Source organism: Melopsittacus undulatus, chromosome Z, assembly GCF_012275295.1.
Source record: "Melopsittacus undulatus isolate bMelUnd1 chromosome Z, bMelUnd1.mat.Z, whole genome shotgun sequence".
Classification (NCBI taxonomy): domain Eukaryota; kingdom Metazoa; phylum Chordata; class Aves; order Psittaciformes; family Psittaculidae; genus Melopsittacus; species Melopsittacus undulatus.
Genome location: NC_047557.1, coordinates 60,588,559 through 60,612,220, shown reverse-complemented (window position 1 = coordinate 60,612,220; position 23,662 = coordinate 60,588,559). Strand labels below are relative to the sequence as shown.

The 23,662-nt window shown below is 44.3% G+C and overlaps 1 protein-coding gene across 1 annotated transcript in view; it reads right to left on the bottom strand.

The window, feature by feature from the left end:
• ELP1 (elongator acetyltransferase complex subunit 1) overlaps positions 1-19,940 on the bottom strand; it is a 29,150-nt gene extending 9,210 nt beyond the window's left edge. Inside the window, exons 1-25 of the mRNA XM_013130770.3 lie at positions 19,730-19,940; positions 19,129-19,281; positions 17,409-17,490; positions 15,422-15,502; positions 14,999-15,084; positions 13,681-13,780; positions 12,726-12,816; positions 12,131-12,254; positions 11,322-11,412; positions 10,652-10,882; positions 10,208-10,378; positions 9,474-9,573; positions 8,808-8,990; positions 7,908-8,014; positions 7,307-7,410; positions 6,419-6,472; positions 6,212-6,317; positions 5,364-5,479; positions 4,575-4,648; positions 3,878-3,956; positions 3,562-3,641; positions 2,497-2,637; positions 1,870-1,955; positions 1,150-1,298; positions 332-455 (exon numbers count right to left, since the gene is read on the bottom strand). Coding sequence (XP_012986224.2) covers positions 332-455; positions 1,150-1,298; positions 1,870-1,955; positions 2,497-2,637; positions 3,562-3,641; positions 3,878-3,956; positions 4,575-4,648; positions 5,364-5,479; positions 6,212-6,317; positions 6,419-6,472; positions 7,307-7,410; positions 7,908-8,014; positions 8,808-8,990; positions 9,474-9,573; positions 10,208-10,378; positions 10,652-10,882; positions 11,322-11,412; positions 12,131-12,254; positions 12,726-12,816; positions 13,681-13,780; positions 14,999-15,084; positions 15,422-15,502; positions 17,409-17,490; positions 19,129-19,281; positions 19,730-19,879 — 2,863 coding nt within the window. The 5' untranslated portion in view covers positions 19,880-19,940. The remainder of the gene's footprint in view (positions 1-331; positions 456-1,149; positions 1,299-1,869; positions 1,956-2,496; positions 2,638-3,561; positions 3,642-3,877; positions 3,957-4,574; positions 4,649-5,363; positions 5,480-6,211; positions 6,318-6,418; positions 6,473-7,306; positions 7,411-7,907; positions 8,015-8,807; positions 8,991-9,473; positions 9,574-10,207; positions 10,379-10,651; positions 10,883-11,321; positions 11,413-12,130; positions 12,255-12,725; positions 12,817-13,680; positions 13,781-14,998; positions 15,085-15,421; positions 15,503-17,408; positions 17,491-19,128; positions 19,282-19,729) is intronic.
• Between the last annotated feature and the right edge of the window lie 3,722 nt (positions 19,941-23,662).

The window sequence follows — 23,662 nt, the reverse complement described above, 5'->3', positions numbered from 1 at the left end:
CCTGTGCCATCCTATATTACATAAACAGGCAGCAGAAGTTAACCATGCACTAAGAGAAGGGAAGATGAATCACAGAATCATAGAATAGTTAGAATTGGAAAGGACCTCAAGATCATCTAGTTCCAACCCCCCTGCCATGGGCAGGGACACCTCACACCAAACCATATCACCCAAGGCTTCATCCAACCTGGTCTTGAACACTGGCAAGGATGGAGATGACTTTGTACAACCTTTCTCTTTCATCTGCTATTTCCCCCAAAAGGCTCTTCAAAATGGAAATGTTCCACTGAAGAATTTCTCCTTAGAGACAGTGCATGTGTAGGACACCTACCACATTTGCTGAGATGCCCAAGAGCTTTTGTGTATCTCTTTAAGTATTTGTCTATTGTATATCGTTGATAATTTGTTTCCATCTTCTGGAGGGTATTTAAGAAGGGCAAGTACTCTTTTGGGTCCTGCAAAGAATAATGAAAACTGCAGTTGAACTAATCTGGCAAGATCCTTATTTTCCCCCATCATTACCAACAGAGGCCCATATTTGAAATCATACAGTACACTAAAAAGGCCATCTCCAAGAATCAATCCAGTGTATGCACTCTTGCCAAGATTGACTAACTTAAATTACCAGCTTCCCAAAAAGATTTCAGCTATTATTATGTATAAATTTGCAGCTGTAACATAGAATCCATTAACATGGAGTGTTTTAACTGACTTGACAGTAGGCTCTGCTGTAATACTAAGAAACTCTGAAGATTCTGATGGGTATTTCCATTCAGAGATTTGAAAGTATACCTGCTGGAAGATAAAACATTATTATAATGGCCACTATCAAGTAAGAAAGACTGAAGAGTATAGAACTGGGAATGTAAGGTATGCCGTCAGACCACAGTTGCTTCTTTCTTCTAAGCTACACTATTGCGCCGCTTTAGAAGAGTTCTATTTCACCTTGAACATAAGCACGTGTCCAAAACTGGTGTATTAAGGAACAGCAGAGATATGTCACCTTCCCAGCACTATCCCATGCACACACAGGACTTCTGAGCAAATGGAATCTTGCCTGACCATCAAAACACATGGGTTAATCCACAGATTACAAAGAACTTTTAGGAAAGCAGAAAAATGGTTCCTTGGCTGGAACCATAAAACGACCTTTTGAGATTTTTCTGCCACCATGATGACTAAATCAAAGTCGTATGTCCCCAGGGAATAATTATACAATTCATTGACATCAACAAGGAAAAGTAGATACTTCAGTGCTTCTTCTGCACTCACAACTTTGCCATCTGGAGTATTACTTTCTGTAACAAGATAAAAAAGCATACAGTCAGTGACACCACCAGCAGCAGAACTCCATTCTGAGGTTGGGGATGCACAGTCAAGCACATTCTTGACACCAGATAGGGACCATCAAACCAACAGCTCTTTTTGTCTCACAGGAGGGGTTATTTTGCCTTTCCTGGGAAATTTCGAGGACCAGCCCAAGCACAGTGACTTGTTAAATGTTCAGCAGTGACAAGTCAGAAGTGTCAGCACAGAATAAAAGTGAAATATGCCAGCTTGAGATAGCAGAACTCAGAATGAGAACCTCCTTTCCCATGGTGGGAGAACTAGACTTCTGATGGGGAAGAGGAAACAGCTGTCTGCTGACATACTTGGATAAAAGGATGAGCTCTGAGGGCGTGAACATCAGTGTATACACTGCTTCTCCATTAACACACAGCTAGCTTCAAGTAAGTTTCTGTTTTCTGGCATACTCCATGAACAGCCTCTCCTTAAAATAATTTTCAGTGTGAACCATGCTAACAGTGAATGCTCCTGCAAACCACCCACTTTCCCACTTTCAAAACTTTTGAGTTCCTGATACAACACCTCGAAGATCATGAACTTTCTGGAGAGCAGTTTCCAGTTCTGGAGGATTTTTCTTTATGTGTGCTGTCAGTATTGATAGGCAGTATCTGAGGGAAACAGAAGCAGTAAATAAAAAAAAGAATGCAGAAGCACTGCTTGTTCTTATTTTAGCACAGTTTATGCAAGTTCTGGTTTGCATTTTATTAAAGAAACACAAACAAAACCAAACCCACAGCGATACTGCTCAGGTTTTTAAATAATTTTAAAGGAAAGCAGGAAAAACGGCAAGAGAACAGTATATACCAGAATGGTTTTTCTACTCAGCATGTCCCCCCAAACATGTCACAAGATTGCGGTGTTTTGAGTAGAATGAACTTCCTTACCATGCCAGCCAGCATAATGGAGAGAGAACACCACTCTCCAAAAGCTCGGATAGCTGGACACAGTCTTCCAAATCAAATTTGGCATTAAAATGGTCTTTCTTTTATAAAAGGAAAGCTTTGTAGAAGAATATTTCCACTTTCAAGTATTTCACATATACTATTTGAAAACAGCCTTCCCAGCTATGGTGATGCTTTGTTTTCCAAGACAATTTCCAAACAGAAATTTCTCTAATGGTTCTTTTATGTACAATAAAAATATGCTCACTTTTGAGGGTCAATGTTTTCCATGGCAACTCTCATCACATCACATATAAGGTTTACTTTTTTCTGATCAGGATGCTGGTGTGCTTGAGCCTTACTGCTACCATTCAAAGATGGGTACATAGTCTTTGTGAAATCTTCTTCTCTAAATAAAAGCAGATTAACAAGAATACCAGCACGGTCCATCACTTAGCCCAGCACAAAGGCAGTAACATCAAGAAATACAATGTATGCAGAAAATAACTACACAACAAAACAGATCATATATCATTCAGTACTGATACACAACCTGCCACACTATCAGAAAACTACAGCATCTGTCATCTATCCCAACTGATTCTCAGCCAAGACAGGCATTGAGAAAAACCAACCAAAAAGAAAAAAACCCAAACAAACAACAAACTGGTCAGAACAACTATTTTAGTTAGACAAAAAAGAGAAAGCAAGATCTTCAAGATACAGCTGTCTTCTACAAAACCCACTGGGGACATCCTGACCACTTCTGAAAATTAAACCATTTGCTTTTATTTCTAAATAAAGACTTAAGGTTAGGTCAACATGTCAAATACAGCAAAATATCTAAGTGATAGTTCCAGCTACTAAATTTATTTACTTCAGCAAGCTTGAGAAGTCCTGAAATTATCAATGTGCTAATACCTCTTGCCACTCAGCCTTGAAGAAAGAAGTCAGGGGACCTAATTTGGGAATCTAAGCAAGTATCTTGGCCTCAGACTTCAGGTGAGCAGTGCTGTCTTGCTCCTGTTTATGAGTCAACAAAACTTTTTTATGTTTCTATTTATCCCAGTACAGCTATAATCAGAAGTCAAAACTGTCAGATGATGTACTAATTCCTTGCTGGAAATATCTACTGGCTGTTAGCAAGCTGGAATTCCCCAAAAGACAGATTGACTGTCCCTGAAACTCTTGAGCTTACTTGAGTCTTTATGACCAAACATTCCATGTTTCTGGCTGACTCCTTATACCCACACTGAAGAGCTGCCAGCATTTTGACAAAATGATATACCACCACTGATTATAGGCATGCTTCCACTTGCAGAATTATACTCACTTCAGCTCTGTGAAAAACAAGTTGATGTAGTTCACAGTATCTATCTGCCTGATGAAGTTTTCTGCATTCTCCAGAAATACCTGAAACAGACAAGAGTGTTACTACTGTTATTCTGAACAAGTACATTACGACCTTCTCTGAGTGTACAAGGAAATACGAAATCTGATCTGCCTGCATGAGGATGCAGCAGTGCAGAGCAGCCATTTCCTCTGAAAGCAGAAATGACAGCACCACCTACTTGTTTGAGCCCACTCTTCCATGTCAATGGATTCCAGGCTAGACAGATATTGAAAACAATAGAACAGTGTATACTTGCCTTGGGATTGTGGTCATAGAGAAGATTGAGGTTGATTCGCAGCTTCCTCATACTCTGAAAAGCTTCCCTGAACATAAGCCTGGGAGAATGAGTCAGAAGAATAATTCAGGCAGTGCATAGGTGCAATATCTGCAAATAAAGGCAACTGACTGGAGGTAAGCGCAGATCCCCTGGGAAAGGAACAGCCTAGGCAATAAGCCATACAGACTGCCTTCCAGAAAAAGAAAGTGCAAAGTCAATCCTGTTCATTGCCAGCTTCTGTAGCGGGACAGACCAGCACACCAGGAAGCAGTGCAGGTTTTCGCCATTATTTATTTCCTCTCTTAAAACAGCAAACATTTTAATCTAATGGACCTACTTCCATTTCAGAAAAACTTCAGTGTAAATCAATTAAATAAAATACGAAAACCAGCAAACTCTGTCATGTAGTGACTGAAGTATATAGATAATGGAGCAGATGAAGTTTTCTGCTATTCACACAGACTCAGCACACTTATAAGCCCAGTGGTGAAGAAGCACCTGGGGCTGCTGAAAGCTGCATTTCCAGCTGGTAGTGCCAGAAAGTTTCATACTCACTGACAGCCAATTTCTTTGAATTTAGCCTCCCTCTCTTCTCCAGTACAACACAACCAGGCCAGCCAGCCTCTAACAGCTCATAGTGGGGGAAGGAAGACCATACTACACCAGTGCCATTTACCTGTCTAGCCACTTCCGAATCTGTGCAAGAACCAGAGCTCGGTGGTGAACAGTCTCCAGATTTCCTCTTGGCATCTGCAAGACCAAATCCATGCAATTAATAATGTACAGCTACTCTGCCTACATTGAAGGCAAAGGGAGGACTAGTCAGTCTTCAAGGCCTGTCTGACACTTGCAGATGCATGGACCTGTTCACTTCAAAGAACATGATTCCAATGACTGTGGAAAAATACATGAAAATTCTCTCAGCTCAGAAACAGTCCTTTCTCAGGAGCCTGGACTCCACTCTATGAGGGAAGAATCAGAGCAACCTCATCAAGCCTTCAGGTTAGACCTGCTTTCAGGAAGCTGGGCTACACACCTCCAGCGATGTTTTTCAAATGCCATCCTTCTCCATTCTTGAACCTTTGTTGGTTCTGAAGAGTGAGCTCTGCACTTCAGAAAAACTTAGTGACAAGACTAATGGAGGGCTGCTAGCAAATACAGCAAGTACTAAGAGGTGTGTCCGAGATTCACCGTGAGGTACGTATTGTGAGTGCCACAATATGCAGCATTATGCTACCTCAACCATTAGGAATTTCCCACTTATACCCAGCTGCCTGTGCTGAGCCTAACTCCTACAGGTATGCCCAAAATCCCTCTAAAGCTGGAGATTTGTGAGGTGCTGTGCTGTAGCAGTTACAGTACAGGGCAGCAGTTCTGTAGCACTGCACATTGTTTGCAGGTTGGCCAGTTGCACACTGAGAGCCTCACTAGGGTCCCTGACAGCAGATGTGGACAGAGCACTGACCTGCAGCACAACCTTTGTGTCCTGGGGTACAACGGTGATGATACGGGAACCTCGCTCCACCTTGCGCAGGGTCTCACTGTTGGGTGCAGCAGCACTGCTCAGGCCAGCCTGAAGGACTGAAGACAGCATATTTATCAGCATACATGGCATACTGCAGCATAGTGCCCCAGTCAGGCTTTCCTATGTGGCCCAGCAAGGTCATACTGGATACACTGAGTCAATAATATGCCAGTGATCTTCAATGGTTCCAGAGAGGAACACGACCTCAGTTCAGCTCTGCTGTACACAAAGTAGGATATAGAGGACATATAGGAGATATGTTCTCTATACCCTACTTTGTCATACAGGACATAGGATATATGTCCTCTATACAACAGGATCACAAAGCTCAACAGGTGAAAGGAGCACTGAAAGATGTAAAGGCCAGGTAAGTTGTCACCCTGCCTTTCTCAGGGTCCTCATATCCCTTACAGCCAGATGCCACCAGAAACCCCTTCTACCGGGATTCTTTCTCTACCACACACCTGCAATACTGCACAGCTCTTTTTTTTTTTTGGACTTGGAGAGCAGGGAAAGAATGCAGGGCTAAGCTGTTGAAAATGGTGAAGGGATAACAACTACAGCACAAATTCTGCTCTCTGAGAAGGACACGTGACATACAAAGTCAGTTCCCTGTGCTCCTTGCTCTCTAGTAGATTCCTGAAAACAGCTTTCTTCCTCCATCTCTTAAGAAGCTGTTCTGAGTGACCCAAATACAGCAAGCAGCAAATTTGGATGTGAAAAATAGGGACTTCTTGTGGTTCCCAGACAATGGCCATGAGCTGCAGGCAGCCACACCTGGCATTTACCTTTCAGTGGAATGTTCTTCAAGCAGAAGCACTGACAGGTGTGGGAGTTTGTGGTCACCAATAAAAACTCATTGTATGTTGCAAACGACGTGATATTGGAAGCCACCTGTAGAAAAATCATGAAGTTTATCACTATATAGAGTGGAACAGGAAAACTGCCTTTGGCAGAGGAAAATGGGATACAATGAGAAGCAAACACTTTGGTACCTCAGTATCATTAACAATAAACCTGCATCGATCTGTGAGGCCCAAGATCACTTCCTGTAAATAAAAAGGATGACAAGTAAGCTATGTTGTCACAACCTCCAGGGTTTCACAACACTGACTAGCACTGAAGTGCCTTGCAGTTAGATATCAAGTACCCCATGTGAATTACTTGGAGAAGCTGGACAAGAAGTCATGCAGCCTCTATTTCAGGAGCACTTAAGTGTCTTTAAAGACTTTTCGCTGGAAACCCAGCTTGCTTTACCCTGTAACAGAAACTGCACAGTAATATAACAGAAGCAAAAACCATACCAGATAAGTTATGTTTTTTTTTTTTTAAATTCAGCAGCATTTGGTCCAAAATACCAAAATAAAAGCAGTAGTTCAGAGCAGAGCAAAGCAACTCCATATAGCATTCACCTGGATGCATGCTGAAGAACAGAAACTCAAGCTGCCAGAAAAGAGCTAGCTGCTCATTAAGCTGCTGTAACTATCAAGAAACCATCTACAATAGGAAAGACCAGTAGAATGAAAGATGCAGTAACTCAATGCAGCCATATTTGCTAGTAGGGTACATTCAGTTAAGACAGAACAAAATCCTGTTTCCAAAACACTGGAGCAGTGACTGCTGGAAATTTAAATCTGAAATTTCTCACTCTTCAATGACATTATTTATTTTATTCATAGAATATGGAAATTCTATGTGTTCTGAGATTCTGATGTGTTGCAGGTGTTAAATGCCACACATCAGAAATGCTCTACAAGACAAGGAAAGATATGCTCTCAGCTCTGCATAGCGTCTTACAAAGAATGCTGTTAGGAGAGGATTACGCTGCACATATGATACAAAGAAAACTGAATAGTGGATTTAGTCTGCTCAGTCTTACTTACTTCACCACCAATCCTTGTGATAGACATCTGCATGCAAGGGTAGGGGAACTGAACAGCACAGCCACTGCTAGTCCTCCAGGGCTCAAGGACCGGAGCAGAAGCCTCTGAAGAGCAAAGAAGATCACACAGTTCCCCAGACAACTGAAGATTCAAACATTACAACCACATGGCATGTATCTGAAGAAAACCCGAGCTGGGAATAAGATACATTATCTGACAGAGAGGAGGATGGCTGACACAAAAGGTGTCTAGGACACAGCAGAGAAGGTGGTAGCTTCTAGGGGCTTAGCAGCACCTTTTTCCTCTGTGAAACGAGAGAAGTGCCAATGATGTGGCAGTCAGTCAACACTTCTGAAACCACTAAACCAATCATATTCCTCTCAAATCAAAGTCTGAACTATTACTCTCACCTACACTAACTGCTTTCTGACACAACTCACTAATCTGGGCCCATTTCTGGGAGCAGACAGATCATGAAAGGCAGGACCAACTACCAGCAAGAATCATCTATGTCCCTGAAAGTCAACTCATCTCATTAAACCTCTTGAAAATATGTAATAACTACATCTCAGACCAGGTACTTTAATAGGGCCCAGCTTACCCCAGAGGTATTTCAGGATCTGTCTATCAGCCAGCTGCAGAGCTACAGTTTTGGTTGCTGGGCTGCAGCACAGGCTGATCACTTCTCCGTCTACAGGAACAGACAACCTAGAGCAAGACACAAAAGACACAGATCAGTCACAGGAGATATATGTAATATCTAGGATCCTGCTTTTTTTGTGGCCTGACTGAAGAATACACACCTCCAGCATGGAAAGATATCTTGTTCATGTAATGACCTTCTGCAGTCTTGTCACACCTGTGTCAGCTAATGTTTGCTATTGCACCAGCAATTCCAGCCAACAGTCATTTGCCTAACTGTGCTAGGCACTGTCTGCATACTTAAAGCACTCCAGAGCCCACACTTCTTTTGTTCTGCTCTGTAGTTCATACGCAAATCAGTCTGTCTTTCCTGTGCCAGTTCCTCAGAAAGCAATTCACAGGATCCCTTTGGGAAACCCCGGGTGGCTTCCTTGTGTGATCTGGTTTTAGCTTAACTGACTCCACAAAGCCCAGCAGGTGAGGAGAAGGAAGACAGGAGTAACAAGGGCTACCAGTCCCCTTCCTGACCTTGGAAACGGTGAGCAAAGGGTAGAATGGAGGAACTCAGCTCCTCCTCCCACCCCAAGGGCCTGGAATTCATACAAAGGAACAGAGCTATCCTGTATTGACACAGGCATGCTAGCATACAGCCTCCTGTCAGGCTGGGTGTAGACATTAGGACTAAATGCAAGTGTTAACCAGTGGGCAGCTTCATGAGCTGTTTGATTCTTCTGCAAGAAAAGTCAAGCTCCCCAACCCACAGCCTCCAGGCTGCATGTCTACTGAGAGACTTAATTCCTCCTAGGCACTGCTCAGAGGCACTCTCAGACTTCCCCCACAATTGTCAGATCTCTAGTACCATAAACTGAGGAGCTGCTCTTCAGCTTCAGTCTTGTGAGGCACTGCAGTCAGATGGTGAAGGACAGACTGAGCAGCATCCTGGCCCTGACCAACCACGAGGAAGCTGTCATCTGGCAGCCAGGTGAGAAATCGGAGGCCCAGGGGATTCATCACTTCATTGTTGGTGCTGCCCACATCAACTCTGTCACAAAATAAGAGAGACTGGGAAGCAGATAGAATCTGATTTCCATAGGCCACTTCACTGTAGAAGTGAAGGTCTTTCTAGGCACAGCGTGGCTGTTCAGACACAGCATGGCTAAAAGGACTCCAGGACACAAACACAGTCAGCAAATGCATGAACCCTGACACAGGCTAGGGTGGAGATGGAAGGATGAGACACAGGGAATCCCACAATACCAAGAGCATCAGGCACGGGAAAGGCTACTTCAGTGCTGTCACTGACAGTCACTGCTCCCACTAGACCAAGAGATCAGACAAGAGCATTTCTCATAAGTGCCTACTGCGCTGCCCAATCCTTAGCAGTAGCTGCAGCCAGTGTCAGCACAATGAAACCGTGTTATCAGACCACCTCTCAAATCTCAAGACAAATGGTCAGAGCTAAAACCTCTAAAACATATGGCCATCTTTTTCTCCCCACTACAGCTATATTAGAGTTCTGTATTACCTGTAGGTTTTATCCAGGTATGGCGTTTCTACTGCTGCTTTAAATCCATTTCCACCCACAGCTCCAAACCTGACAGTGGGGTCACTCATTGTGCTTTGTCCTAGCAAACACAGAACAAAGCAGAGTTTAGAGATCCTGCAAACAAAGCCCCTTCCATTTTCATTCTTATCAAAAGGGAGATGCTGCAGGAAACTACAGAAGTCAGAAAATAGCATCCCTCCATGCACAGCCATCACCTAATCCTCATTAACACTTACCCTCAGAAACACAGTTGCCTCGGAATGTCACATTACAAAACTCAAGAGAGAGCAAGAAGTGTCTTGAATATTACATTTTATATAAGACTGTTTTGGGAAGTGCTAGATGCATCAGACAGACCCTAAGTAGCCATTTCAAGACATGTCCAGTGCCAATCAGCAGCAAGCCATCAGAACATAAGATACTGCTTGCTGCACTTTACTCAAGCCAAAACTAGTCAGGGAGGTATTACCAGCATAAGCACATAGCTAAGTGCTGAACGATTCCTTCTCACACAGCCAGTGTACCACCAAATGGTACTGTGTCACACAAAAGTACTGGAGATTAAAGAATGGAGCTTGAACCCACAGATTAACTAGATGTATCTCGCTCCTTATGACTGAAGGCTTGAGGGACCATCACTCTACTAGTCCTCCAGGCTAATGCTCTCAGGAACAGAGAGTTTCCTTTAATGAGACAGTGCAACATGCTCTCACCATATCTGTACACAGAGATCTTGTTATCAGCATCCAGGACAGCCATGTCTCCACTACGTTTGGGATCTGTGTGAAATGCAACTTGATTAACTGCCTGTTGGAGCTGGAGCTCATAGGTACACATGGGTGGAGGCACCACAGCATGCTGAAATGCTGTGACAAGCACTTTATCTGTGGAAGAGAAAAAAATAAGGCAAGATGTAATCCAGCCTAAATGTTAGTGAGGCTCTTAGGTTCTTTATTGAAAGTAGGAACAATGTTACTGGAAACAGAGCTGTAGTTAACTCCATTGAACCACCTCTGAAGCTTCCATCAATGTTAGTGAAATGACCCTCACTAACAGCTTTGTAGAAACAGCAGCTAACAGAAGAACTACCATAATCCCATCCAAAGGCTATGCCACTTCTTTTGACCTTAGAGCAAACAAGCAGTCCCACTGCTTACCTCCATCTATGACAGCCACATTTGCCATGTGCTGGCTATTCTCCCCCATACCATGGTCTACGGTCCAGTGCCAGTCGTAGAAGAGGTAATGCCAACCCTGGCAGAGTACATGCAGTCTATACAGGTTTTCTCGGTCCCACAGAAGTGACACCAACCGATTCTCCTCCAAGCTACCAAAATGTAGACTTTGCTTCAGGTACCAGTGATAGTTCCCTGTGGTCCACAGCTGAACTATAGAAAAACAAATGGTTACTACAGACTGCTATGGAGACCTATCTCGAACCCTCACCATCACCACTGCTTTTCAAGCGGTGAATTAAGTGCAACAAAAATAGTAGTTCAGCCTAGAGTTGTGCCATAAAACACCCAGCATAAGAAAACTTAGCAAGAGACTTCCTGCAAAAAGCCAGTGCTAGAATTCTTTGAGCTTCCCTTGTGAGAAGGCATGCATGGTTTATGAAGGTCTCACACCTTTACAATTCCGTTAATACCACTTAAAGCAGCACAGAACATGCTTTGAGCTCAGGCTGAACTACCAGTTCTTCCTGCTCTGCATATGGGTCTCAAAGCTGGAGGTAAGCCTCCCCAGCATCTCCTAACTTGCAGAGGAATACCAACTGCTAACAACACAGACAAGTGTAAAAGCCAGAGCCCCTCATAGTGCTCTCACCATAACTGTTTGGGCTGGAGTTGTCCACTTTCAGGTCTTCCAGCCATATAGCCAGAATTGTAGAATCTGCATTCCAAAGCAGTTCATTAACCTGCAGAAACACACACAGCTCTTACTAATATTGTTGCTTCTGTAGGGTGTAGGGTGGGTATGCTCCCAAATGTCTTGCAAGACCATAAGTGGCTCCTTATGTAATGGTGCACGGTTATCTATCCTAACTATACATATATATATATATACATATACACACACACACTAACTCTACATACTAATAATTAACATAGTAACATAGCCCTCATATATAGCAAAGCTTCCAAGAGCTGAAGCAGAATCATTCACAGTGGTTCCACGCAGCTGAAGAGTTGATACACCCACAAGGATGTCAGCAGCATTCTCTTTGCTTTCCTTGGCACTGAGGAAGCACCTGCCAAGAGACCTCTCAGCCTCCAAAGGCAGAATCTGAATTAACACCATAGGAGTAGCTTCTCACTTCTCTTATTATGGATGAGTATTTTGCCTCACTCCTGCAATAGCTGACATCCTGAACAGCATTTCTGAAGCATTTGCTTAGTAGAAAGCATACAGGGCCCAGAAACATCCCAGGGCTACAATCACCCTGTACTTTTGTCTGTAAAACAGGCCTGCAGAAGGCAGTGCATCTTCTCCATAGGCTTCTTCACTGTTGTCTTTCAGGTCTCTTTTTCAAATAGGACTAGCAGTAAGTTAAAAACTGCCTTCTAGAATCTGGAAAATATCTAATCCTTGTCTCCATTACACTCTAACCAAAGTAGCCTAGACACAGCATTTACCTTAACCTGCCCTTTTTGGAATGGGAGGGTGAACTCCCCATGAAGAAGTCCATTCTTCTCCAAGAAAACCACATCATGCCTGTTGGGTTTTTCTTGCGTAGATGCTATCAGGTTTCCAGAGGGCCTTAAAAAAGAGCCATATGAAAAGTGGTTGTTCACATAATCACTTTAATATCATTTTGAACACTAGTCATCTCGTATTTTCTCCAGACATGAATAAAAGGACAGCAAAGGATGTATTTTACTCAGCACTGTTTAGATAAAGTCACAGGTGCAGCAGAGACATTTTCCTAGGCTCATGACATCCTCAGGTAAGCAAAATGTCAGCATTGGCAAAGGGAGCTATTTACACAGTTGAGCCCAAAACCACTTGACATAGAGGCTGTGCAGAGAGTCTATCCCTTCTTCCCACAAGTAATCCAAGTATTATACTTCTCAGAGTTTTAAGGACTACTCTTTCTCATGCTGGATCAAAAGAAAGCTTTCTTTAAATTTTGGGAAAATAGACAAGAGAAATGAAATTTACGATGAAAGACTGTGACCAGGGAATAAAAAGCAACACTGCTGCCAGTATGCAGATTCTTTTACTACTCACTTCCAGGACAGCGCTTGTTCCAATCCTGAGACAGGTTCACTTGTCGACTGTAGCACAAGCTCTCTGTTCCACACTCTGACCTTCCGAGCACCTACAGGTTGAGAGAGCAATGAGGTGAAGAAATCACTGGGAAGAGACTTTTCTAGTTTTATGAAGGTAGGAGGGCAAATTTTGATGCACATGAAGAAAAAGGAGATTTCTCTTTACATCTTAAGGGGCAAGAACTTATTTTTTCTCAGTCAGTTCTCCCATAGTAAATGAGTGACCCTAAAGGAACTGAATAGGAATTTCGGTCTGATGTAGCTCAGTCATAGCCATTTCCCTCTCCAATTTTCACCACAGAAATGTTAAAAGTCTTGCTAAAATGCAAAATCCTCCCTAACCTACACTACTGAAGGCAAAAACCTAAACTAGTGTAAAGCAGTGTAATTTGGTGCAGTTTGGTATGTTGAGTGATACATTTAAACTGTGTAGTAGTAGTTATAGAAGACATCAATTACAGTCCTACAAGAAATGTAAGAGTGTAATGTAAGAAAAGTACTCAGTAGGGTAAAACCTAGGGAAAAGTATTGCTAGCATTTAAACAGAAATGTGCAAGGCCAAACTGCTAGTATGATGGACAGTAGGTATGGCAACCCAAACAGATCGATCCACTTGGCACTGCGAGCCTACAGATTGCTTAAGAGCTTGAGTGGTGATTTAACACCTGTGAAAGATGTAATTCAGATAATAACTACTCAGTAGCAACCTCTTCTGGCTTCTCACTGGACTGAAAACCAAACTGCAAATAAAGTGTTCAAAAGATCATTCCTCTGAGAACACCAGAAGAAAACAGAGAAAAGAGCAAATAACTAGCTCAATTCACCTTTGCTTTATGTGGCCAAGAGACCATGAACACCACCTAGTTCTAGAATCCTCTTACATATTTGTGTTTCAAAGAAGTCTGGTCCCATACCTGTCTCTGGACACACAGCACTCACTGCAACAAACTGCCCATCTCCTCTCCACGTCACCCGAGGCCTGCCATCATCCCAGGCTGAAGTAGGTGATACTTCCTGAAGTCACATAAAAGAAAGTTGCATCAAAGCTTGGGAGGCAACTGCTGTCTTTGTCTAAGCAAGCTGCATTGCTAAGCCAGCTCTTTCAACAGCCTTGGCATGAAATTAAACCGTTAAAAAAATCTTAAGGCTTCAAAGTTAAATTCACTATTCAGATGTTATTAATACAGTTATTAAAACTGTCTGTAAATTCAATCTGCTCCTCCTGCAAGTGCATATGACTGTCTATTCACATGACCACACACTATCCTTCCCCTCCACCTTAGACCAGCTGTGCATAAGCTGGAAATGAGGGTAAATTAGGGTTTGATCTATTCCTGGAGTCATGACCCCTTGGAAGGAGAAAAGTGGGAAAGGTGAGAAATGTGTGACATGCAGGCAGTTTGCATGGCAGACAGAGGCTGGGATGAGTAGTGTTCTCTGAGGCAAACAGACTCTTCACAGAACAATACAGGGAAAAAACAAAATCTCAACAGAATACACATGAAGACCCAGCTGTTCAAAGGTTTAACTTTGCCAAATTAAGCACATTTTCCCAGATACAGCCAAACCTCATCCTGTCCCTCCTAACAGTAAAAGATAGAAGAGGCCACATTTCATGTCTGCACTCTGGCCTGCCAAATTTCAGCAGGAGTTTTTAATTTTGAAACTTCCACACAGAAAGAAAAATCCAGCAGTGGAATGTTTTTTCCACCAAATAAAAAGTAGAGAAAACAAAACTAAAACAAGGAAATGCTAGACAAAGGACCAAAGAGCTAAAATATGCAGGAACACAGAGAAGCCTCGTATGACTGCTGATGCTCACTAGCCCAAAATGTTATACTCTTGCCTTCTGGGATATCAAACTACTGCTACTTCTGCTCCTCTCAGCCAAATTACATACTGTTTATCTTGGTCTTATGGATGTTTCTATAGAGCATATATTAAACAAAACCTGTCATGCTGATTTAAGGGCAGCTTTATTGCTGCAAGCACTAGCACTTGCAAATCTTCTTTTTTTGAGCTCTGTACGAACGGTCCTAAGTACACCCAGATGCTGCCTTAAATTAGGAGGATAAAAATGCTACATTTCAGATAACAACAGAAACAGAAGAAGCCTATGAAGGCAGCTACCAGAAAGGCAGTGGCAAACTGGCACCGCAGGAATAACAAACTCTATTATACATGTTTCCCCAGAGACAGCATAGGCCTAACATAAGAGAACTAGCATAATACCATCTGTTTGCGATGTGCTGCCTGTTTTCCCTCTGATCCATGGAACTGTGTCTCCTTTTTACCCCATCCAAGAGCTACAAACCTTCCTGAAAAAGAAATAATCATTGTAGTGGAATTTTGCAGCAGTACTCTGCACAGCAAGGTAAATGCAACCACAGCTCCAAGCCACTCACACCTTCCATCCAGGTTTAATTCTAAAAATTTGCAGGAAATGCACATTGCCCAGAAAGTCCTCTAGTACAGAGAATGCACTTGAATGTATACTGTCAAGTAAAATACTGGTGCTCCCTTTCAGCTGCCCACCAGCAGTACTCTAAAATGCCTCCTTGGGCCCAGTAAGTGCTCAGCTAATTTCTTTACTTTCTACACGCACACCACACACCAAAGACATCAGTTAGAACTTCATTTCGGTGCACCCCTCACCTTCTCCAAACTCATCTTGGTGGAGTTGCTTCTCAGTAAGTGGTTCAAATTCCCTTGTCATCATGATGAGCGTTTGCTGACCTGCAGGGTAGAATACAGTATTGGCAATGGTATCTCTGGCAAATAAAAAAATGTTCTCGTGTGTTGTCCTACTATTCTATCATGGACTCAAACATAGAAACATTTCTAACAGTAATATGATACCAAAGTGAAACATCCTTCAAACCAGAAAGTCACAAACTGGAACAAAACACTTCTAAGGCTCTTGCTTCAAAAACATTCTTACTGGCATTACCTTAAAAAGTCCATTTCCCCTTCAAAGAACCTGGCACTCTTAAAATATGTTATTTTGAGATATGAAGAACAAGGTGACTGGAAACAGTCAGCATAGATTTACGAAGCAGAAGTCCTGATGGCCTTCTAGGATGAGATGACTAACTTAATGGATATGGGGAGAACAATGGATGTCATGTATCTTGACCCTAATAAAGCTTTTGACAAACTCATGAAGAACAGGGTAGACAGTGAGCTAGACTGAAAATCAACTGAACTGCCAAGCTAAAAAGCTTGCTATCAGTGTCAGAAAATTCAGCCTGAGTTCAGTCACCAGGGATATGCCTCTGGACACTAGGGCCAATGTTTAACACTTTCATTAATGGTCATTAATGACCTGGAGAAATGGGACCTTTAGCAAGTTTGCAGAGGATACAAAACTGGAATAGCAGGTATACCAGAATGTTGTGTTGCTCTCCACAGGGACATTGCTATGCAGTCAAAACAGGATGTCAAGAACCTCATCAACACACCTGCACCTGGAACAAAATCATCTCATGGACTAGGACAGACTTGGAAGTCAAGCAGTTGGAAAACAGCTTGGCATTAAGAATGACCTGTTTCCTGGGGAACACCACGCTGAGCATGAATCAGAAATATGTCCCTGCTGCTTAGGTGGCCAACAGCATCCTGAGCTGCATTAGCAGTGTTGCCAGCAGGTTGAGGGAGGTGATCCTTCTCCTTTACTCAGTGCTGGTGAGACTCATGTATAATGCTGGCTCCAATTTTGGGCCTCCCAGTACAAGACAGAAAAAGACATACTGGAGTGAGTCCAGCAAAGGGTCACACACATGGTTAAAGGGTTTGGAGAATCTGTTACATGAGGGGAGCCTGACAGAAGCCATGCTCATGGCTCATCTCATCAGTGTGTATGAACATCTTATGTGGGAGGTGGGGTACAGTAAAGATGACAAAGCCAAACTGTGGTGCTGAGTGACAGCACAAGAAGCAATAAGCACAAACTAAACCACAGCAAATTCCATTAAAAGAAAACCATTTTTTTACTGTAAGTGCATTCACAGACAGGAACAGGATGCCCACAGAGGTTGTGAGGTCTCCATTCTTGGAGACATCCAAAATCTGACTGGGGACAGTTCTCAGCAATTCGCTCCAGGTAACTTGCTTTTTGCAAGGGCGTAGGACAGGTGATCTCCAGAGTTTCCTTTCAACCTCAAGCATCCCGTGATTCTGTTTTGCTTAAAGATAACTTTACTTTCTGGGTGACACACACCTGCAGCTAAGTTGAGCCTGTAATTTCTGTACCTAAGTTAAGCCTGTGACACATGCATTTCCTACTAAATAACAAGGAGCAATTTTCATTACTAAGAAATCAAATGGAGATACAAAGCAGGAGCCTTCACAATTTAGAAGCAAGATTATATGTATTTCTTTGGAAGATCTGAAAGACTAATTACTGTTCTGTAACACTCAGCTTTTTGGATTGAACAGCTTCTGCTTTTATCACCAAAACCATCTCATGCATCATGAAATGAGATCTCCTATGTTGGATCAGGTTGGGTTTTTTTTTAATCTCACTGAATTCTAATTACACAAATTTGTATTTTGCTTCTTCTATCTTAAACTTAACTGCGATTCTGTGATTTTGGCCACAGTGAGTTTCACTGGCAGAAACCTTACAGACTGTTGCAGATACCTGTTACTAACAAAACAAGCTCCTGGTCAGGACTCCAGCTCATGGTACTTAGGCCACTGTCCACACTTCCAACGCATTCCACCTGCAAGACCAAAGTAAGATCACAGAAGTGCAGAAACACCATCCCAGCACAAAAGCAATCAGTCACAAAGAGAGTTGAGATTCTTTCCTACTTAGGAAAGTAACAAGCCATACTTTGCTCTTTGTATTGAATAAAGAAAATAAACATTTCAAACCAAAGATGGTTCCGGAATGTTTAGGCATGACAGCCCACATAACCTACAGACTAGCATTTTCTGCCATACATAGTTTTAATAAGCTCTTTGGTTTGCAACTCTCAGTCTTATGTCAGCCTGATTAGTTAACACTAATATTGCCTGATTGGGTCTGTAGTTACATCAGTACACATACTGAAGTCACAAAACACAGCCATAATGGTTCTTACCTTGAGAATTTCAACATGCAGTTAATGGGCACTGTATCCATTAAAACTCTGATCAGCTTGTGCATGCTGAATTTGGCAATTGTATACAGCTGCACTAACTCCAAAGTTTATGAAAAAACGGGCCAGTTTTACTGGGCCATCACAAGTACATAAGCAACAGCAGTGGGCAGGGAACTTCTGTCATGCACTGTTACCCTGATTTGTAAAAGGCATGGAACAGAACAATTGTGATAAACAGCAATAGGAGGCCATTCAAGGAATTAAGGCTGGGTGTCACAATCTTTTAAGGTAAAAAAAAGTGGGACTGGGCACTGGTGGGCACAGTAACCATACCCACATGCAAAAGGTTTCTGAACAACCAGAGTACCTTCAGGATTTCTTTCTTGGTGCCTAGACTGCACCAAAAGAACAAACCTTAAAACTGAGAAAGTGAACCAAAAAGCTGTGAAATAAAAGATATGAAATTAAACCTCTGACCCATGTATCAGTGCAAGAAGTCTTGGGTATCGCCATCTTTTGTTCATCTCTATTCCCTTACAACATGTTTTAAGTTGCAATATCAGACACATTTTTCAGCTACAACTGTGAATTTAAGCGGTATCTGCGAATCAAACCTAAACATGAACCAAAAGAGGGGAGCTGCAAATAATCACAATCTGACAGCTAACCCAGACAGACCACTGTCATCTCATGCCTACCTACACCTGCACTGTTGAGCTGGTACTGCAGGAGCTGATACAGATTTCAGAGGCTGCTGCTGTGGTATTTGTCTTGCTGAAGATCATACAAATCTAACACCAAGGAAGGAACAGAAAGCAAATATCTCAGTTCCTGCCTATTTACTCAGCTAAGATATTCTGGTTTCCCTTTAGTATTTTCTAGGGCTTCAAATCACAATGCATAACACCTTCTCTCTTCAGTTAAGTCATGTCAGCACAATGTTCTGCATTGACTGATAATAATAAAAAGGTAAATAACAACTAATTACTTTACACTGTACCTAGTCTCAACAATAGCCTACTTCTCTAAGACTGCCAAGAGCCCCTGAGCAAACATAAAGGACTATGGCTGTCAACAGGCAAGGCACTCCATTCTGCTTCTCTGATGGAGCCCATGTTCTGAGTTTACTCGAGGTTCCCACAAACATCAGCTCATCTGCCCAGGAAAAGAACAGCCACAGCTCAACATCCACCAAACATACAACTGCCCCTAAATTAAAAGTGTCATCTTTTCCTTTGAAATCCCTCAGTATTGCTGTCCTTCCTGTCATTTTACCTGCTTTGTGCTGAGATTGCACAGTAGGATATCTCCAGCTGCTGTAGCAACACACACACACTCCTGTTCTGGAAGATCTTCAATACCCACGATGCAGCCACTTCCATCCTCAGGCATGAAACCCTCCACAGTTAAGTCAACTTCTCTTGTCACCTTGAGGTAGAGAAACCAATGACTTTTTAACTACACATCATCTCCGCGTGACTTTCGCAAAAGTGACAGAATAACATCCACAGGTACATCTCATCCTACTGCAATTACACAAAGTCTTACACCGCAGAAGTATGCAGATGGCAGCAGGAAATAGGCTATGTGCAAGTACTTATCTCCACTTACCTACAGAAAACTATGAAGGTCCTCTTATGTTAAAAGAGCTAGACAGACAACAAGAAAGCTCACATAAGGGGCAAACAACATGGGGCAATACTACAACTTCCAATTCGTTACTAATTATCTCTTATCCTCCCCTTTTAATACTTCTACACCCAGTGTCAACATGAAGATGCTCACGGACAGCTGCTTGGCGTGTGCCAATACTCCTAAGGGCTCACTCAGACTTCACAGATAGAGCATACAAAAAATGGCAAGGAAACCCTCTCACCGCGTCCCGGGCGGATCCCAGCTCCAGCAGGCCGTGCTGGGAGCCCACCAGGACCGTGCCGGGCTCGGCGCCGAGGCAGAAGCACTGCGGGGTGCCGGTAGTGGGGCCGGAACGGCACCCGCCATTCCGCAGCAGCCGCAGGTTCCTCATGGCGGGGCGGGCTCGGGACTCCGCCGCACGACTCACGACGCCACCATCTTCTGCGCGGCGGGCGGAGAGGCGGGGCATACATGGAGACGGGCGCATGCGCAGCTGAGCTGTGTGCCTTATCGGACCGTCCCCCCTCCTTCCCCCCGTCATGTCCCGCTTCGTACCGAAGAGCTTCTGGGGTGACCGTGACCTTCCCGGTGCGGCCGGTACCCGGAAGCCGCCCCGCAATGCTGCTGCTCTGCTGGGCCTGCCCCTCAGCCCTTCCCCGGACACCTCGTCTACCCTGCGGCGGCACCCACCACCCGTGTGCAGAGGGACCCCCGCGCAGGAGGCGGGTCTGGGGTGGCTGCGTGGCTCCTCCTGTGGTGCCGTTGCTGATGGTGGGGCAGCCACCTTTCCTTTCGTGAGCCGTGTAGTGTGTCTGGGTCGGGAAGTCGTTGTGGTTTTGACTACAAACCCGCCACTTGGGCTTTCCACCAGCTCAGCTCCTTTGTGTAGCTGCTTATGTCTGTGCTGGTGCCAGGGTGTAAGGCGGCTCTGGAAGCGGGACAGTTCTTTTTCAGCCATACTGGTAGTAACCAATTTGAGGAACTTCAGGTGAGCCTTTTAAAGTATGTCCAGGGCAGCCTATACATGGGCTAGTGCTGCCCTGCTACCACCCTTTGAGTCACACTTGGTCCTCTCCTTCCAGATGTAGCCAATGGGGAGACAGCAGCTCGGGCTTCAGAGGGGAGAAGGACTTCACACAGTTGATCTAGTCTCATGGCCCACCGCTGTATAAGCCAAATTTGGGTGAAATCAGCTTAACTGAGAAAATGTGTGGAGTTTGCATGCTGTGATCATTTCCATGTGTCCTATGGTTTGAGACTGTAAGCCAGTAGAAGGACAAGCCACTGGACATCTGGACACTTGGTTCTTGCTGCTGAGGTACTAAACTTGGCTAAAGTTGGTGATAAAACTTGGTAAATTTGGCTAAACTCGGGGGTTTTGGGAGTAACGGAAGTGAGTCACATCATCATCATCACAGCTCAGTTATCACTGCATGCAGGGAAAGTCATAGCCGTACAGACTATCCTGGGGACAGGGTGAAGGAAGTGCCTTTCCAGTCCAGCCCAGTTTCCACAAAGCCCAGCAAGGCTTTGCAGGAGGAGAGGCAGCTGCCTGACAGCGTGTGAGCCTGGCTATGCTGCATGTCCATCCTGTCAGTGGATCTGCACCACTGTATTAGGGAAGCCTTTGACACCCGTATTCCCTCTCTGTACTCCTTTTGGAGGCTTTTCCAGGGGTCAGTTTACACCCTTTGGCCCAGCTTGATCATACAACCCTCATCCTCCTGGCACCAACTACCTCTGGATGTGAAATTCGTTTGCCTTACACGATTAGCCGCAGCTGCACAACCGTGGCTCTTGCACTGTGTATGGGGAGCAGCAGGGTCTGCACCCACCGCCCCAGCGGTTTTGCAGGCATGGTGCACATCCCGCCCAGCGGACGGAACCTCCCTGTCCCGCTCTGCCTTGCTTTCAGCATGCCGCACCACGCCGAGGAATCATTTTCTCCGGTACCCGTCTGCAGTGTCCTCTTTTTCCTGTTTCCGCGGCTGCAGCGGCCGTCCCCCAGTGCTCAGACACCGCGGCTCCGCTCCCCAGCCCTGCCGCCCGGCTCCGCCAAGCCGGCCGGAGGGAAGCTCGGGGCGGCGGACGCAAGCCGGTACCCCGGCCGCGGGCCCCCTCCACCACCCCCCCCGCAGCCAGGGTGCCCGTCCCCGCCCGGCGCAGCGGGGCGGGGTGGCGCAGCGCGGTGCCAGGCTCCGGCAGCCTTCGCGTGTGCCCCGGCGCGGTGCAGCTGGGCTGGGAGGTGCTTCTGCGGCACCGAGGCACACACGGGCTGGGGGGCCTGGCTTGTGCAGCTCGCGGTAGCAGATCCAGAAAGGGCTGTGCAGGGTTTGTCTTTTTGTTGTTGAGTCAGTGTCGGAGCTTCTTCCAGCTACGTCTCTCTTCCAGACAGCTCCCGGGCGGCGGCTGGACGGAAGGGAACTTGAGGAAGACCCTCTTCTGTTGCCGTTGTGTTTGATTGGAGGCTTCTCCGGTGGTACCTGCAGCAGTAGCTGTACGCCAACTGACGGTGACTTCAGGGCATCTCTCTGCTGTTAAGAAGGTGAGATCTTCTCTAGAGTTCTTTGCAGTGCAGATCTGATGTAGAATCATAGAATCAGCTAGGCTGAAAAAGAGTTCTAAGATCATCAACCAACATTTAAGATCCAACCTTTATCACAGCACTGCCAAGACCACCACTAAGCCATATCACGGAGGGCCTCACCTATACGGGGTTTGAACACTTCCATTGACAGTGACACCACCACTTCCCTAGGCAGCCTGATTTCAGTGCTCTATCTCTGAAGAAATCGTTCCTACTGTCCAATCTAAACCTTTCCTGGTGCACCTTGAGGCTGTTATCTCTTGTCCTGTTACTTGTTACTGGGGAGAAGAGACTGATCCCCACCTCACTAAAACCTCCTTTCAGGTAGTTGTAGAGAGCAATAAGGTTCTCTCTGCACCTTATAACATGACTCCTTATAACTTGGTGCCTGAATCCAAAATACTTACTAGATCCTGTTCATGGTGTGGATCCATGGACACCATGCTGGCAAGAGGTAGAAGGTGGGGTCTTCAGACGGTACAGGAGGTCCTTATGCTGGTACTACCATGAATCCACAGGGTCTTTTAGGGAGAGCTGTGACTGCTTTTTGCTCCTGATGATGGTTCCTTTGTACCAGGGAATATTAGCTTGGAAAATAGGCTTTTTGGTGTTTCAGAAACTTAGCTGAGTAGACACCTTCATGAGTGGTTGTTCCTTGCATTTATGAGTGAATTCAGCAGGAAGATCCATGATGTCAGGGGAATAAAATGAAAGATGTTCCATAGCTTTCCAAAAAGCATGAGCATTGTCAGCGGTTGTCTAAAAAGCTAATGTGGGAACAGGAGGGGGCAGCAATAAACATGATGAGGCTTAGCCAGCGTTGAGATGGATAAGCCTTCATTTTACTCATGAGGATGCGTTGTTCTGAAGAGCATGAGCTTGGGCAACCTCTCTGTGTGCTCCACTGGATTAATCTCCATTCACCTGGTGTCACACAGCTGGCTGTTAGGTTCAATAGTTTAGTGTCTGCAGTTGGATTGCCACTAATTTAACACTGAAACAATTTATTTGTATACATATTTGCTTCAGATATGTTACTTTCTGAAGTCTTTTTATTGATTTTTAAATTATGTTTTTACTGAAGAAAAACAATGCAAGTGATTATTTATAGGTGTTTTTTTGAGTGTTGTATAAAGTCCTTTCTTTAGACAAAGGCCATGGGTGTCTGCAGCTCTGAGCTAAAAATGACACCTGCCATGTGATTATGAGCACTTGAAAAAGTGCCCAGAAATGTAGCAGAATTGTCATCATTGCATATAATCAAAAGTCATCAGAATGTAGACCTGAGTTGTTGTCTACAGCTCTGAAGATGGTCCCCTCTCAGCAGAGGGAAGATGGACTAAAGTTCTCCACAGATCCCTTCCATCCTTGTTTTTCTATTTTTCTCTTGTACTCTGCATTTCTTTTTGGAACCCAGCAGGTTACATTGGCCACTGAGCAACCAAGTCTCTTTTGCAAGCATCACAGAATTACTTTCTCTGGTGCATAATCTGTCAAATGAGGTCTATTGGATGGAGACTGAACACATGATATGTGTGCTTTTTAACAACAATTCTCAACTGACACAAAGGATGTATAGGGATGCAG